Raw genomic sequence first — 12,315 nt, 5'->3', positions numbered from 1 at the left:
ATCGGCATGAAGTGAAACGAGACATAGGAGGAACTTATTCTCATGGAGTTTCCCACTAGTGGGAAAGTACGACATGTAGGATTAAACAATAAAATGCAATAGTGATACTTAAGCCCAAAGGAAACCAAGACGCCAGTGCCAGGCTAGCACAGATGTGTGTGTGCTTGACAGTGGTGCATTGACTCTGAGATCTACCTGTTAGCCAGGGGTTTCAGATGCACTTATCGAACTTTCTGAAATATTTGTCATCAGGTTGAACGAGGAATGCTGTTAGATTGGTACTTACAGCTTAGCAGTATGTCTCCATCAAGATCTCATTTCTAGAAGACTTTTAACAGGTGAATGGGAAATTGCATTTGACACCTCAGTCTGCCCTGTGGTTTCTTTTTCTTTCTTTCTTTCTTTTTTTTTTTTTTAGTATTTATTTATACTAATTTATTACTGTTTTCTAAGATCTAGCTCAATTTGTTTCACAAACTCCAGTATTTATACATTTTTATACCTTGATTTCTTTTTTTTAAAGATATTTTTAATTTAAGGAATACAAAGCATTATGCATTTTGAAAGTAGGAACAGATTGCAGACACACAGACACACAAAAGTATAAAGTACTGTTTGAATGCTAGTTTTACCATTAATTTGCGTAGTACAACACCTTAAGGACAGAGATCCTACATGGGGCGTAAGTGCACAGTGACTCTCATTGTTGATTTAACAATTGACACTCTTATTTATGGCATCAGGAATCACCTGAGGCTCTTGTCATGAGCTGCTAAGGCTATGGAAGCCTCTTGAGTTCACAAACTCCAACCTTATTTAGACAAGGTCATAGTCAAAGTGGAAGATCTCTCCTCCCTTCAGAGAAAGGTACCTCCTTCTTTGATGGCCAGTTCTTTCTTCTGGGATCTCACTCACAGAGAACTAAGATCTATTTTCAATTAACTTTATATACAGAAGATTAACTGTATACTAAGTAAATCGTTCAACAATTTGCATGAAAAAAAAAAATAGAAAACTATTCCTCTCTGGGTTCTACTCCCGCCCTCCTGCTTTCCTTTTGAGAACATAGCTTTGTGTGTGAAGTTGTGATGCCAGAGTCTGAACCTGTTCAGAGTAGGCACAGCTGCTGAAATGCAAGCTTCCTGCTTGTTTTTAGGAAGAGTTGGTAAAGAGGAGACCAACGTGTAAGTGACTTGGGCTTCTCATTTAGATGGGTAATGTCATCTCTGAGAGAGGAAGGCTTCTTGCTGATTATTTTTTTTTTCCCTCTCCAAGCTGGGTATCCCTTAACCACAGCCTTTATTTAGGGTCATGTTTTTTACTTGGAAGCATTTATTCAAAGTTTGAAAAACAAAGCATTCAATATTGTGAGATGTGTGCAGCTGCAGATGATTAATGATATAATTCTCGGGCCTTTATAAAGTGTCTTAACGCCAAAGAGGTTTCTGCAGTACAGAATGGCAGTGGAGCTTCCATGTGAGAATAGGTAATCGATACCTGCAAGCTTGGGAAGAGAGTTCCGTTTGCTCCACTAATGACATAGGGGTTTTTTCAAGGCAGTGGTGTCTGGAGCATGAAGAACTCCAAAGAAGAATTAATTTAAAATCTGAAGTGGAAGATCAGTTTCAATTAAAATTGCACTTGAATGTATATTGGGTGGAAGTGTGAGAGCAAGCATGTAGTCAGCTTAAATCTTCTGATTGTTACCAGTGAATTAATGGATCTTACCACTATGAACTGTGGTTGTATTTTTATTGAGTGCCAAGTTATGTTTCACCTGCGTTTGGAAGATTATGAGAAATAATATGAATAATGAGTACTTTTCTGATAATACAGAGTATCCTTTAAATTATTACTAATAGTAGGATAATTATAAAAGCATCTGTGTTTTTACAAATGAAGGCTTGCATTTATTATTTCTTTGGCCTTATATGTGTTTGGAAATGCTGTATCATGTCTCATGACATTGTTTTCTATTGAGTGTGAGTTTATTGTACCTATAAAATTTCCAAAAAGAATTTTATACACTCGTACACACACATATGCAATGTTTTTAAAAGAGTTTTCTGTTATTTATTTGAAAGGCAGAGTTAGAAAGAGAGAGAGAGAGGATCTTCCATCTGCTGGTTCACTCCCCAGATGGCATAACAGCCAGAGTTGAGCCGATCTGAAGACAGGAGCCAAGAGCTTCTTCTGGGTCTCCTCTGTGGGTTCAAGGGCCCAAGGGCTTGGGCCACTCTCTGCTGCTTGAACTGGTGCCCATATGGGATGCCGGCACTGCTGCACCACAGAGCCAGCCCCCATATGCAATATTAAAACATTATTTTCCATCATTTGTATATAAAGACCCAGTTGTAGCCAACCAAAATTCATATTTTGGCCACACAAAAAATATAGAGCAATCACTTTCAGTCCCCTCATAGATTCTTTGGTGCCTGGAAGAAAAATTAAAATGTGGACAGGATAATTGAAGCCATTAATTATGCTGTCTCCCCACCCCCACCCCACTTCTTCTTCAGATTACATAGATGCAAGATGAAAATGAAGTTTGGCTGCAGCTGCAATACACATGGATGCACTCTCTGTCCCATTGACCTATCATAGTCTTAGGGTATTTGACCAAGAGTTAAAACAACATGAGTGAGAAAGCCCTTGACATTTCCTAATTGAATCAGAGTCCTACAGTACAGAAAATTGTGATGTTATCTTTTTCTAGAAACTGTTATGGTACTTGTCTCTGACTTTTAAAATGTTGCCTGAAAAATAAATTAATAGAAAAAAAATGTTTCCCAGTTCACCAGACCTTGACCAGTCCATGGAGAAGTTCCCTCTGATTGTCTGTTTTTATCTTACTGTTTGAAATGAGAATTAGGGGAAATGACCCAGGCATTAAAATAAGACTGAAGTATTTGCAAGATAGCAAAATTATGAGTCATGGACATTGCTCCCGTAATATTGTGTTTCCAAATTGAGCAGAGAAATTCAGTGTGTTTTCCATGCCTGTGTCTGAGGGTGTCCATTGGAATTGTGCTTTCTAATTGCACTTTTCCCTTTAGTTCTGTATCCTTATTTATATGAGTGCTGAGTTCCACGTGAAGGTAACCTTATACCTGTCTCCAGGAAGAGACAGACAGCTTCTGGAGGAGAGACAAGTGCCTCCACTCAGGAGTACAAATTGGCCACATTGCAAAATCTTTGGTAATTAGCTGGTGGAAACACCTGCCTTGTTACTGCATCGTTTCTAATGACTCTTGTCCAGTTTCGTGTTGCTCATTGTGTTTTTCATTTCCGATTTACACATCCCTGAGAGCTAAGAAGACAGTATGCTTAGGATGTTGTGCACAGTAGCAAAATAAGTGATAAAAGTACTTTCGTGTGAATAAGTGCTCTGCTTCTTTTGGGAAACTTACTTAACTGTTTTCAAAACTGCAAGCAGTTCTGCCAGCCCTTTTGCGTGATTCCTTGTATCATTATTAAAGGTGAAGTCAGCAAATGTTTGTTTGGGAATCAGGAGCAAAACTGTCTTAAGTAACATATTTTTCTGAAATCTTGCTGTGTCAAGCGAATGGCTTTGATCCGTAGTATTCAGTACTATGGTGATGTACTTTTGAATGGGGACATGTTGCAAAGTGTACTTTGGGAAATGTTCTGCTTGGCTTCTGTCATTGTCTGTTTTATGTTGCTATAGCAAAATGCCTGAGGCTGGATGCTTTATAAGGAGAAGAGTTTTCTTGTGCTCATAATTCTCAAAACTCAGTTGCATGGTAGGGGCACTAGCTTCTTGTGAGGCCTCATGACAGATAGCATCACATGTTGACAGGGTAGCCTGTGCATGTGCAGGAACACACACACACACACACATACATACACAGGTGTCACATGGCAAGGGGGAAACAAGAGACCACGGAGGGGCCAAACTCATTCTTTATAATAACCCCCCTTTAAAGGCAGTCACTCCTGCAAGACCAGCGTGAATCGTTTCATGGGGGCAATCATCCCACTGGATCCCATCTCATCAAAGCCCAACCACTTCTCAGTGCAGTTGTAATTGAGACCAAGCTTCCAGTGCGTCAACCTTTGGGTGACAAGCTCTGTCCAAATGTCTTGCCTGTTTCATTCCTGCTACTTGAACCATGAAGATTCAAGTGTTGCTTTCTTTGAATAGGTGCCTACGGTCCTGAGCACTGGGTCACGTCGAGTGTCAGCTGCGGAGGCCGTCACCAGTCTCCTATAGACATTTCAGACCAGCATGCCCGTGTCGGAGAAGAATACCAGGAGCTGCAACTTGATGGCTTCGACAATGAATCCTCTAACAAAACCTGGATGAAAAACACAGGGAAAACAGGTAGACTGTGGCTTCTTTACCTGTTCGCAGATAGAAATGAAATATTTTTGGATGTTTCTGATGTTTACCTTAACCATAAATCCTTAACGTAAATTCTCCTTTCATTTGAGAACCAGCTATGTGACTTTGAGTTCTGTGCCTCGGTTTAGACAGAAAGATAATGCAATAGTATTAACCTCCAGAGGTTGTAATGTGTTCATAGCTGTCAGGTGCATGGAATGGCCCTTTAGAAACCTACCTAGTGTGGTAACCAGTAGCCAACTGTAGCTTATTTCAGTTGAAGTTTTAATTCAAAATTAAGGAAGATGAAAATTCAACTCTTCATTTGTAGTAGTTGCACTGCTCGTGTTCTGCCACCCATGCAGATAGATAGTGGCTGTCACACTGGGCAGTCGAGGTAGAGAGCTTTGTACCATTGCACTAGGTTCTGTCAGATAGCAGCTGTGCCAAATGTGCATGTAGAAGTAAAATTCCTACCTTTCTTGAGATGTCGCTTTGTTGCTGTTTCTTATTTTAACAGAGTGTCAGTGAACTAGCTCAGCCCTTTTTGTATCAGACCAGTAATTTGGTCTTCCACTTCCTTTGATTTCCTTCATTCTCGTTTGGGGATTCGTGGCTGTGCATCATCTTTTTTTTTTTTTTTTTTTACGGGCAGAGTGGACAGTGAGAGAGAGAGACAGAGAGAAAGGTCTTCCTTTGCTGTTGGTTCACCCTCCAATGGCCGCCGCGGCCAGCGCACTGCGGCCGGTGCACCGCGCTGATAAGAAGGCAGGAGCCAGGAGCCAGGTGCTTTTCCTGGTCTCCCATGGGGTGCAGGGCCCAAGCACCTGGGCCATCCTCCACTGCATCCCTGGCCATAGCAGAGAGCTGGCCTGGAAGAGGGGCAACCGGGACAGAATCCGGCGCCCCAACCGGGACTAGAACCCGGTGTGCCGGCGCCGCTAGGTGGAGGATTAGCCTAGTGAGTCGCGGCGCCAGCCCAATGCATCATCTTTTTTACCTTTGTTAGTACACAGGTCTCCCCCACCCCCCCGCTAATTACTGTTGTGCAACTATAGGTTTATAGATTATTCATGTAAGTAGCAGAGAATTCCTTGCTGTGCCCAATGTCTGATGTAAAAATAAATGCTGGGATGTTATATTATATGTCTGCTCCATGCTGCCTGTGGTTCTGTTGCTGCCTACAGATATTTTACACATCTTAGTACTTAGATTCCTGTAACTTTAACCCATTAGAGCGAACACCCTCCCACCTGCACACCACTCTTCATATTCCCTTTAAGGAGCCTTGACTGCCTGAGGCTCTCAAGCCAGACTAAAATGACTTCACGTTCAGCTCTTTGGTCCCATTCATGGTTGGGTCATAGCGTTGCTTTTCCTTTAACCTGATTGCACAGGCTGCTCTGGGGATCTATTTTCTTTCTCTAGACCAGCATTTGCCTGAAATTATTCATGGCTGATTGCTTCGAGTTGGCTTAGCTTGTTCATAGAATTGCTTCCCACTCCCTCGGTGCCATGGTTCTTGACTTGAGAGTGGTTTTTTCTGATGCTCCCATAGATCCCTCTCCTTCCTGTCTTACAGCATGTAACCCTCTCCTGCACCTTTATTTATGCATTGAGTAGCTGCTCAGGATAAACCTGTGCACCAGCAATGTTACTTGTCCCCACTTTTTCATCCCCACTTCTCTGCCCTTCCAGCATTGAATCCTGTGCTTGTCGTTACCCTTCGGAGTTTCTCTGTCTGTAGTCTTGCTTTATATTTTAAATGCAAGTATTCTTTGAAGAACTGTGTTGGGAATATTGCTCTTTCGAGCATCTGAATGCAGTGGATGAGAACTTTGCCACCCTGGGTGTAATCAGAGCGTGGAGTTGAGTGCCACCTTGGCGCCACATTCCAGAAGCCTGCCAAAGGCAATTCGCTGGGCTCTCTGATCTGGTTTTCTACTTGACTTGCAACGCTTGACAGCCTTCTGCAAAGATAACTCGTTTCAGTGACAGCTTTCAGCTTGGTATCACCAATGACAGGTTTTAGACGTGTGTGGAGTTCACTCAATGCAAGTTGATTCACGACCTTGGTCTTCCAGGAGCTGATTATCAGTCTCTGTCACTCTGCTGACTTCCTGGAGTGATCCACAACTTGTTGCATATCTGAGGGCTTGTGCCTGATTTTAGAGCCTAGCTCTCTAACTACAAACACATCTGTCTCAGAGATCTCAGAGGCACAGCGTTCTGAGAAGCTGAAATAAATCTCGATACTTCTCAAACTGCACTTACCACTTTAAGCCTCACAACAGAATCCTAGATAGGCCAATATTGCCTAAATACTCTCAGATGACTGTGTGGGAGGGGTTCTTAAAAGGTGACAACCACTTATATGCAATTTAGAACATAGATTTTTTTTTTATCTTTTGAAAGTAGTCAGAAAGTAGTATAGAAACTTACATGTAGAAATCTACTTGTTTCTCTCTCTCTCTTCCTCTCTCCCTCTCCCTCCATCTCTCTCTCTTGCACAAACTTAGAAACTAATCATAAAATGCCAGATGATTTCATAAGTTTTCCAATATTTTGGAGAATGAAGGTTCAATTGAATTAAGCTGAACAGTACACAGTAGTGCTGAGTGTTGTATGGCTAAATTAGGTTAAATAATTTCCCCCATGAATAGTATTGGTAGGCAACCTGGATAATTGCAGTCTTTCTTTTTTTTTTTTTTTTTTTTTTTCCTGAAGTACATATTATTGTGCTGTGCTTTCGAAAAATGTAAGATTAGAGGAAATGGGGCTGGGGAGGGTGCATGGTGTCTGCATTATTTCTGAAAATTGCATGTGAGTCTACAATCATCAGAAAAATTCAAACTTTAAAAGATCCACATATCATGAGCCACATGCTTTATCTTCATTGCATTCATTCATTTTATATCCATCTTGCACACTTTGGTGAACCGAAAAGCCCATCTTTTTCTTAAATCGTTAATTTTAAAGCAATACGTTTTTCTTCTTTAAAAATATTTTCTTGAAATTTGTAGTTCCAGGAAATAAGTTCAGGAGGGAATATTTATTTTTTTATGCTGGAAATTTCCAGGTCCCTTATCTGTAAAAGAGACTGTGCCCTTTAGATATTAAAATATGAATATAGAAAGTTAATATTTAAAGTAGCCCATTACATACAGACAGTAACTTTCCCATAAAACAGTTTTAGTGTTCAGATCTGTCTTAACCTCTGAGAGTGCTATATATCCAATCCAGCATAATCAATATGACTTGGTTGGACCTACCCCACTTCTTAGAAGTTAGTTCAAATCTCTTTACCAGGCAGGTAGAATCTCTCTATTTCTTGTTGAGGAGCTGTAAATGTCTGTTGTGCCAGTTCTCATTTGATCTCATCGGAAGTTATTTCCCTTTCTTTCATTTTTGTGGAATAGAAAGATAATACATTCATCAAGAACATTTCAAGATAATCTTGCTGTTCCCAGCATTGGCTTCTAGATTAATGATCAGAATTCAAGACTTCCGATATATGTTAATAAGCCATGCCCCACCCCGCCATGAATTTTAAGTATTTGGATGGCTTTTTTGATCCCCTCTACCACTACGTTTTCTTACATCCGACACTAAGGACAAATAGAAAATGTATTTGCCATAATTCATGCTACTTCCATTTTCTCATTTTATATTGGTTTACTTTATTTTTTCTTTGGCTACATATCCTTTCTTATTTGTCCATATATACCATAGTGCCTGGCACAGATGTATTCAGGAAATGGATGCTAAATTAATAAAAGAAGATCGATGGTGGGGAGGTTAGGTGTAGATAAGTAGGTCATGAGCCAATTCCTAGTCCTGCTGAGCCCATAAAATTAAGGCAAAAATTAGGAGACTGTTGGATTCACTTTATTTTACCTGGCTCTTGGAACTCTTACAGTAGAGCATCACCATAAGAGCACACACGCTTGAGCTAAGAAAAGAGCAAACTAATTGCCAGCTAATACAGAGATTAACATAAAATCTTAACCTCAGTCATTTTGTGCTATTCCCTGACTGTGTGTATGAACCCTGCTAAGCATCACAGGAAGATACGGCTTTGCTGCTGTGCTCACACACAGGGGTAATGCTTCTCCAAGGTCAGGAAGATGGATGCGATGGAAAGATACCGTGCCTTCTGTTGTCCATTGCAGTTCCTGGCTCAGGCTAACTGGTACCTCCATGTAGCTCTGAAGAATCACTCTTCTCTTCCAAGGTTGGTCAGTGTGGGCCTTCCTGGGAGACAGAAATGGGCAGCCACTCTGGGCACTCCACATATTTTCCATGGCAATCTTCATGGTTCTTGATTTCCCTCCAAAATACGTGGACTTTAACTTTTAGCCCCCTTTCAAGATGTGTTTCCACAACCCTAGCATGGTTGCCCAAGTGTTAAATGCATGCAGATGATAGTCACGGTCTTGAGGTTGGTAAAGAAAATTCTAGAATGTCTCTGAGTGTATTTCATTGTCTTCATGTTGTTCTGTTTGAGATTTCTATTCTTTTGCTATTCTTTCTATTTAGTTGTTAGTCTAGGTGTGTCTTTGTGCGCCTCTCCTTGAGCTTTGACTTTTTAATCTGAAAGGCAGAGTGACAGGAAGAAGGAGGAGAGGGGAAAGGGTAGGGGGATCTTCCATCTGCTGCTTTACTCCCCCAATGGCTGCAACAGCCGACGCTGGGCCAGGCCAAAACCAGGAGCCAGGAGCTCCATCTGGGTCTGCCTCATGGGTGGCAGGGACCCAAGCACTGTGCCTGTACTCTGCTGCTTTCCCAGGTGCCTTAGCAGGGAGCTGGATCAGAAGGGAATGGGATGCTGCATTGCAGGTGGTGCCTTCATCTGCTCTGACTCAGGCTTTGACTGTTCTGTGGTTTCCTTCACTCCTGCCTTTGTTCTCTGTCTCTTCCTTGGCATGATCCTTCCTGTGGCATGTCCACCTCTTCACCTGCCTGCGCCTGTTGTCACTCCCTGCTAGCAACAAGCCTTCCCCCCGCCCCGCTTCCTGTTTATCTTCCTCATAGCTGGCCACAGAAGAGAGCTGAAGGTTTTTTTTTTTTTCCTAATGTTTTTATGTGTTGTATTTAAGGTGTACAGATTTTGGTGTTGACAGCAATAATGCAAGCAAATCCCCCTTTCAATAAAACCTCTTTTGTCTCTGATGATGTTGAACAGGGCAGGGTCTGGACAAATGAAATAATTGATTCCCTGGGTGTATTTTCTTGGGATTTCCAAACCTGTGGACACTTAATCGTCACCTTCATTTTTGTTACACTACCTCCGTGTCCATCTTAATTCTTAATGATTCTTAAGAGGTATAACTGTTGGCACAATGAATCAAGACCAGTGTGGGGTCTTCATACCCCGATCTTTTTAACTTTCTTTTTAACTCTGAGTTGTGTTTGTGTCACTAATGAATTAGTTACTTGACTTACAAAGGGAGTCCAGCATTAGGTTTGCAGAAGACTATCAGCTGAGTGGGCAGCTGTTTGGAGACATCTGGGTGTACAGCATCATTTATGTCAGGTGTGCTCAACTTGTGTTTGTCAGTGCCCTGGGCTGTCTCTGGTTAGCTCAAGGCTGCCCCAGAAAGAACACTGAAGCTTAATTTTGAAGAATGCATTCTTTGGGGAAATGCTAAGTGTGCTTTAGCTTTTCATGTGCTAAATTTCACGATTTCAAAGATCCAGTATTTCATCTAGTTCATCTCCAGCCCTGCCTGAACCTTGGATCTCCTTAGGTGCTGTTTCGTGGCACTCTCTGGTTAGATGATGCTGTCAACTGTTCCATGTGTGCTTAACTCCACTTCCTTTCTCTTATCTCCATGTCCTCAGTCCCTGCCTTTAGTTGGTAGAAAGTAGTTTTGGCAGAGACAGAATCCTGATTAACCAGTAAGCCTAACTTTCAGGGACATTTTTTAATCTCCCTTTGGTTTTTCAGAACAAAATCCTCTGCTAGGCTCTCATCTGCCATGTCTTATGTGGCTCACAGATTGACTGGCCCGCCTTGTTCATGCTGCTGAGGCAGGGAGTTAACTAAGACCTTGAATAATCGTGTGGCTTGTCATCTCTTCATTCTCTGAGGTTGATGCAACTCAGTATGTCCAGTGCTCTGACTGGATTACTGCAATCGTCTCCTAATTTTTGCTTCTATCATCAGCCAGTGTTGCTTTCCTCCTAGGCCTTCTCCATATAGTAGCCAGCATAATCTGCTGAGTTCCCTAACCTGTTCCTGTCAATCTCTCTTTTTCTTCTTGTTCCCTTTTTGCCACCGTATTAAGGATGCCTCTTTTCTCTTGGGACAAAAGAGAGACTGCTCCCTGTCCTGTGCCTCCTTCTCTAGCCTCACAGCACATCTTGTTCTCTGGGTACTAACTCGTCACACTGGCTTCCTCTTGATCCCTCCCACCACCACCGGGCCTTTGTGTGAGTCATTTCTCCTTTGATGTGCTCCTCTCATCAGTACTTTGCCAAGGTAGCTGCTTCCACTCTCTGACAGCTCTCCTCAAGTCCTGATGCCTCTTATTTCTTTTTGGAGTTGGACGCTCTCTTGGTACTACTTGTCCCACTTGCAAGTTCCTTTGTGGGGGCACTCTTTCCCATTAACCACAGGTTCCATGCAGGCAGGAACTCTATTTGATTTACCTACTTTTCTTCCACAGTATTACTCAGTAAATGTTGCTTGTCTATTTGAAAAAAAAATTATATATTTATACATATGTGTATATATATAATATATATATATATATATACACACACACACACCAGTGGCTACAGGGAAGTTAATGGAAGCATGGACAGGCTTCCTGGCAGGATTGTTTCTCTTTCACCAAGAGCCCAAATGTTCCTCCTTGACAGGCATGGGAATTCTGTGTAGGTGGTGGTGGTTGGGGGGGGGGGGGGGGCATATCTCACTATTGCAATCCAGTAGCTCTAGGCTTTTCGTTCCAGCCTTGAACAGCAGGGATGGGGGAAGACAGTGAGCAGCTCGTTTTTCTCCCTTGAATTTTTCTTTACCTTTTGGCACCTGCTGCTGTTTACTCAGATTTTGGTGTGAACATTTGCTTTAGCCCCGCGTTGTATACACACGTTGAATTTCATCTATAAACAGTTGGTGGATGGTCTGTAAAGAATGCGGTGAATGCCAGGTACTCTCCCTTCAAGCTAGGGAGAAAACGAATTCCATACTCCAGTTGCAACCTCACTTTCACTCTGCCCCAGTCCCTCATGGGGAGCACCTGGCACAGAGGGGATCTGGTGAGCACTGTGGATCCTCTCTCTGGGATAATAGCCTGTGTAAGCAGCACTTCTGTGGGTAGGCTCCTGTTCTGAGCATTCCTCACCCATCAACCCCGTTGATCCTCCTAGCAAACCTGTATAGTAGCTGCCATCTGTTTCCAGTTTTCTAGAATGGGAACTGAGGCACCAAGAAGTGTGATCAGTTTTCTCATAGATAATGGCAAGTCTAGTGTGCGAAGTCAGATTCGCTGGCTCAGCTCCCCAGTGTGCACCCATGCCCGGTATTTTGCTTCTTGGTCAGCAGAGCCCAGACCCCAAAGTGTATGGGAGGCTACTGGGACGGCCTATTGGACACTAGGTGACAAAACTCTGATTTTGAAACCCCCAGCTCCTTCCACTCCTTCCATCATTCTGTTCTGAGTTCAGTACCCTCCGTGTCAGCAGTTTAACTACGGAAAGAGCTGATTCTAATAAGTCCTTTCACACATGCCTCTGTCTTAGTCCAAGCTGCTGTAACAAAACACCATAAACAGGATGGCGTCAGGATTTCTTGCAGTTCAGGAGGCTGGAATTCAAGATCCAGGCACCAGCAGGTTGGGCATCTGGTGAGGACCCACTTTCTGGTACACAGATGATGCTGTCACACTGTGTCCCTCCCCAGAGGAAAGGGACAGAGATCACAGGCCTCCTTTATAAGGATACGAATCCCGTTCTGGAAGATG

The 12,315-nt window shown here is 42.5% G+C and overlaps 1 protein-coding gene across 5 annotated transcripts in view; it reads left to right on the top strand.

The window, feature by feature from the left end:
- The window catches only part of PTPRG (protein tyrosine phosphatase receptor type G), a 778,020-nt gene that overhangs the window by 452,980 nt on the left and 312,725 nt on the right, over positions 1-12,315 (top strand). For all 5 annotated transcript variants that reach the window (XM_051852247.3, XM_008260863.5, XM_008260864.5 and 2 more), the window contains exon 3: positions 4,166-4,345. In XM_051852247.3, the coding sequence (XP_051708207.1) occupies positions 4,166-4,345 (180 nt within the window). The remainder of the gene's footprint in view (positions 1-4,165; positions 4,346-12,315) is intronic.

The sequence above is a fragment of the Oryctolagus cuniculus genome, chromosome 10, assembly GCF_051225735.1.
Source record: "Oryctolagus cuniculus isolate XC-2025 breed Fujian yellow rabbit chromosome 10, ASM5122573v1, whole genome shotgun sequence".
In the NCBI taxonomy this organism is placed as follows: Eukaryota; Metazoa; Chordata; class Mammalia; order Lagomorpha; family Leporidae; genus Oryctolagus; species Oryctolagus cuniculus.
Note: the sequence above shows the minus strand (reverse complement) of the source record. Positions and strands in the feature narration are given on the sequence as shown.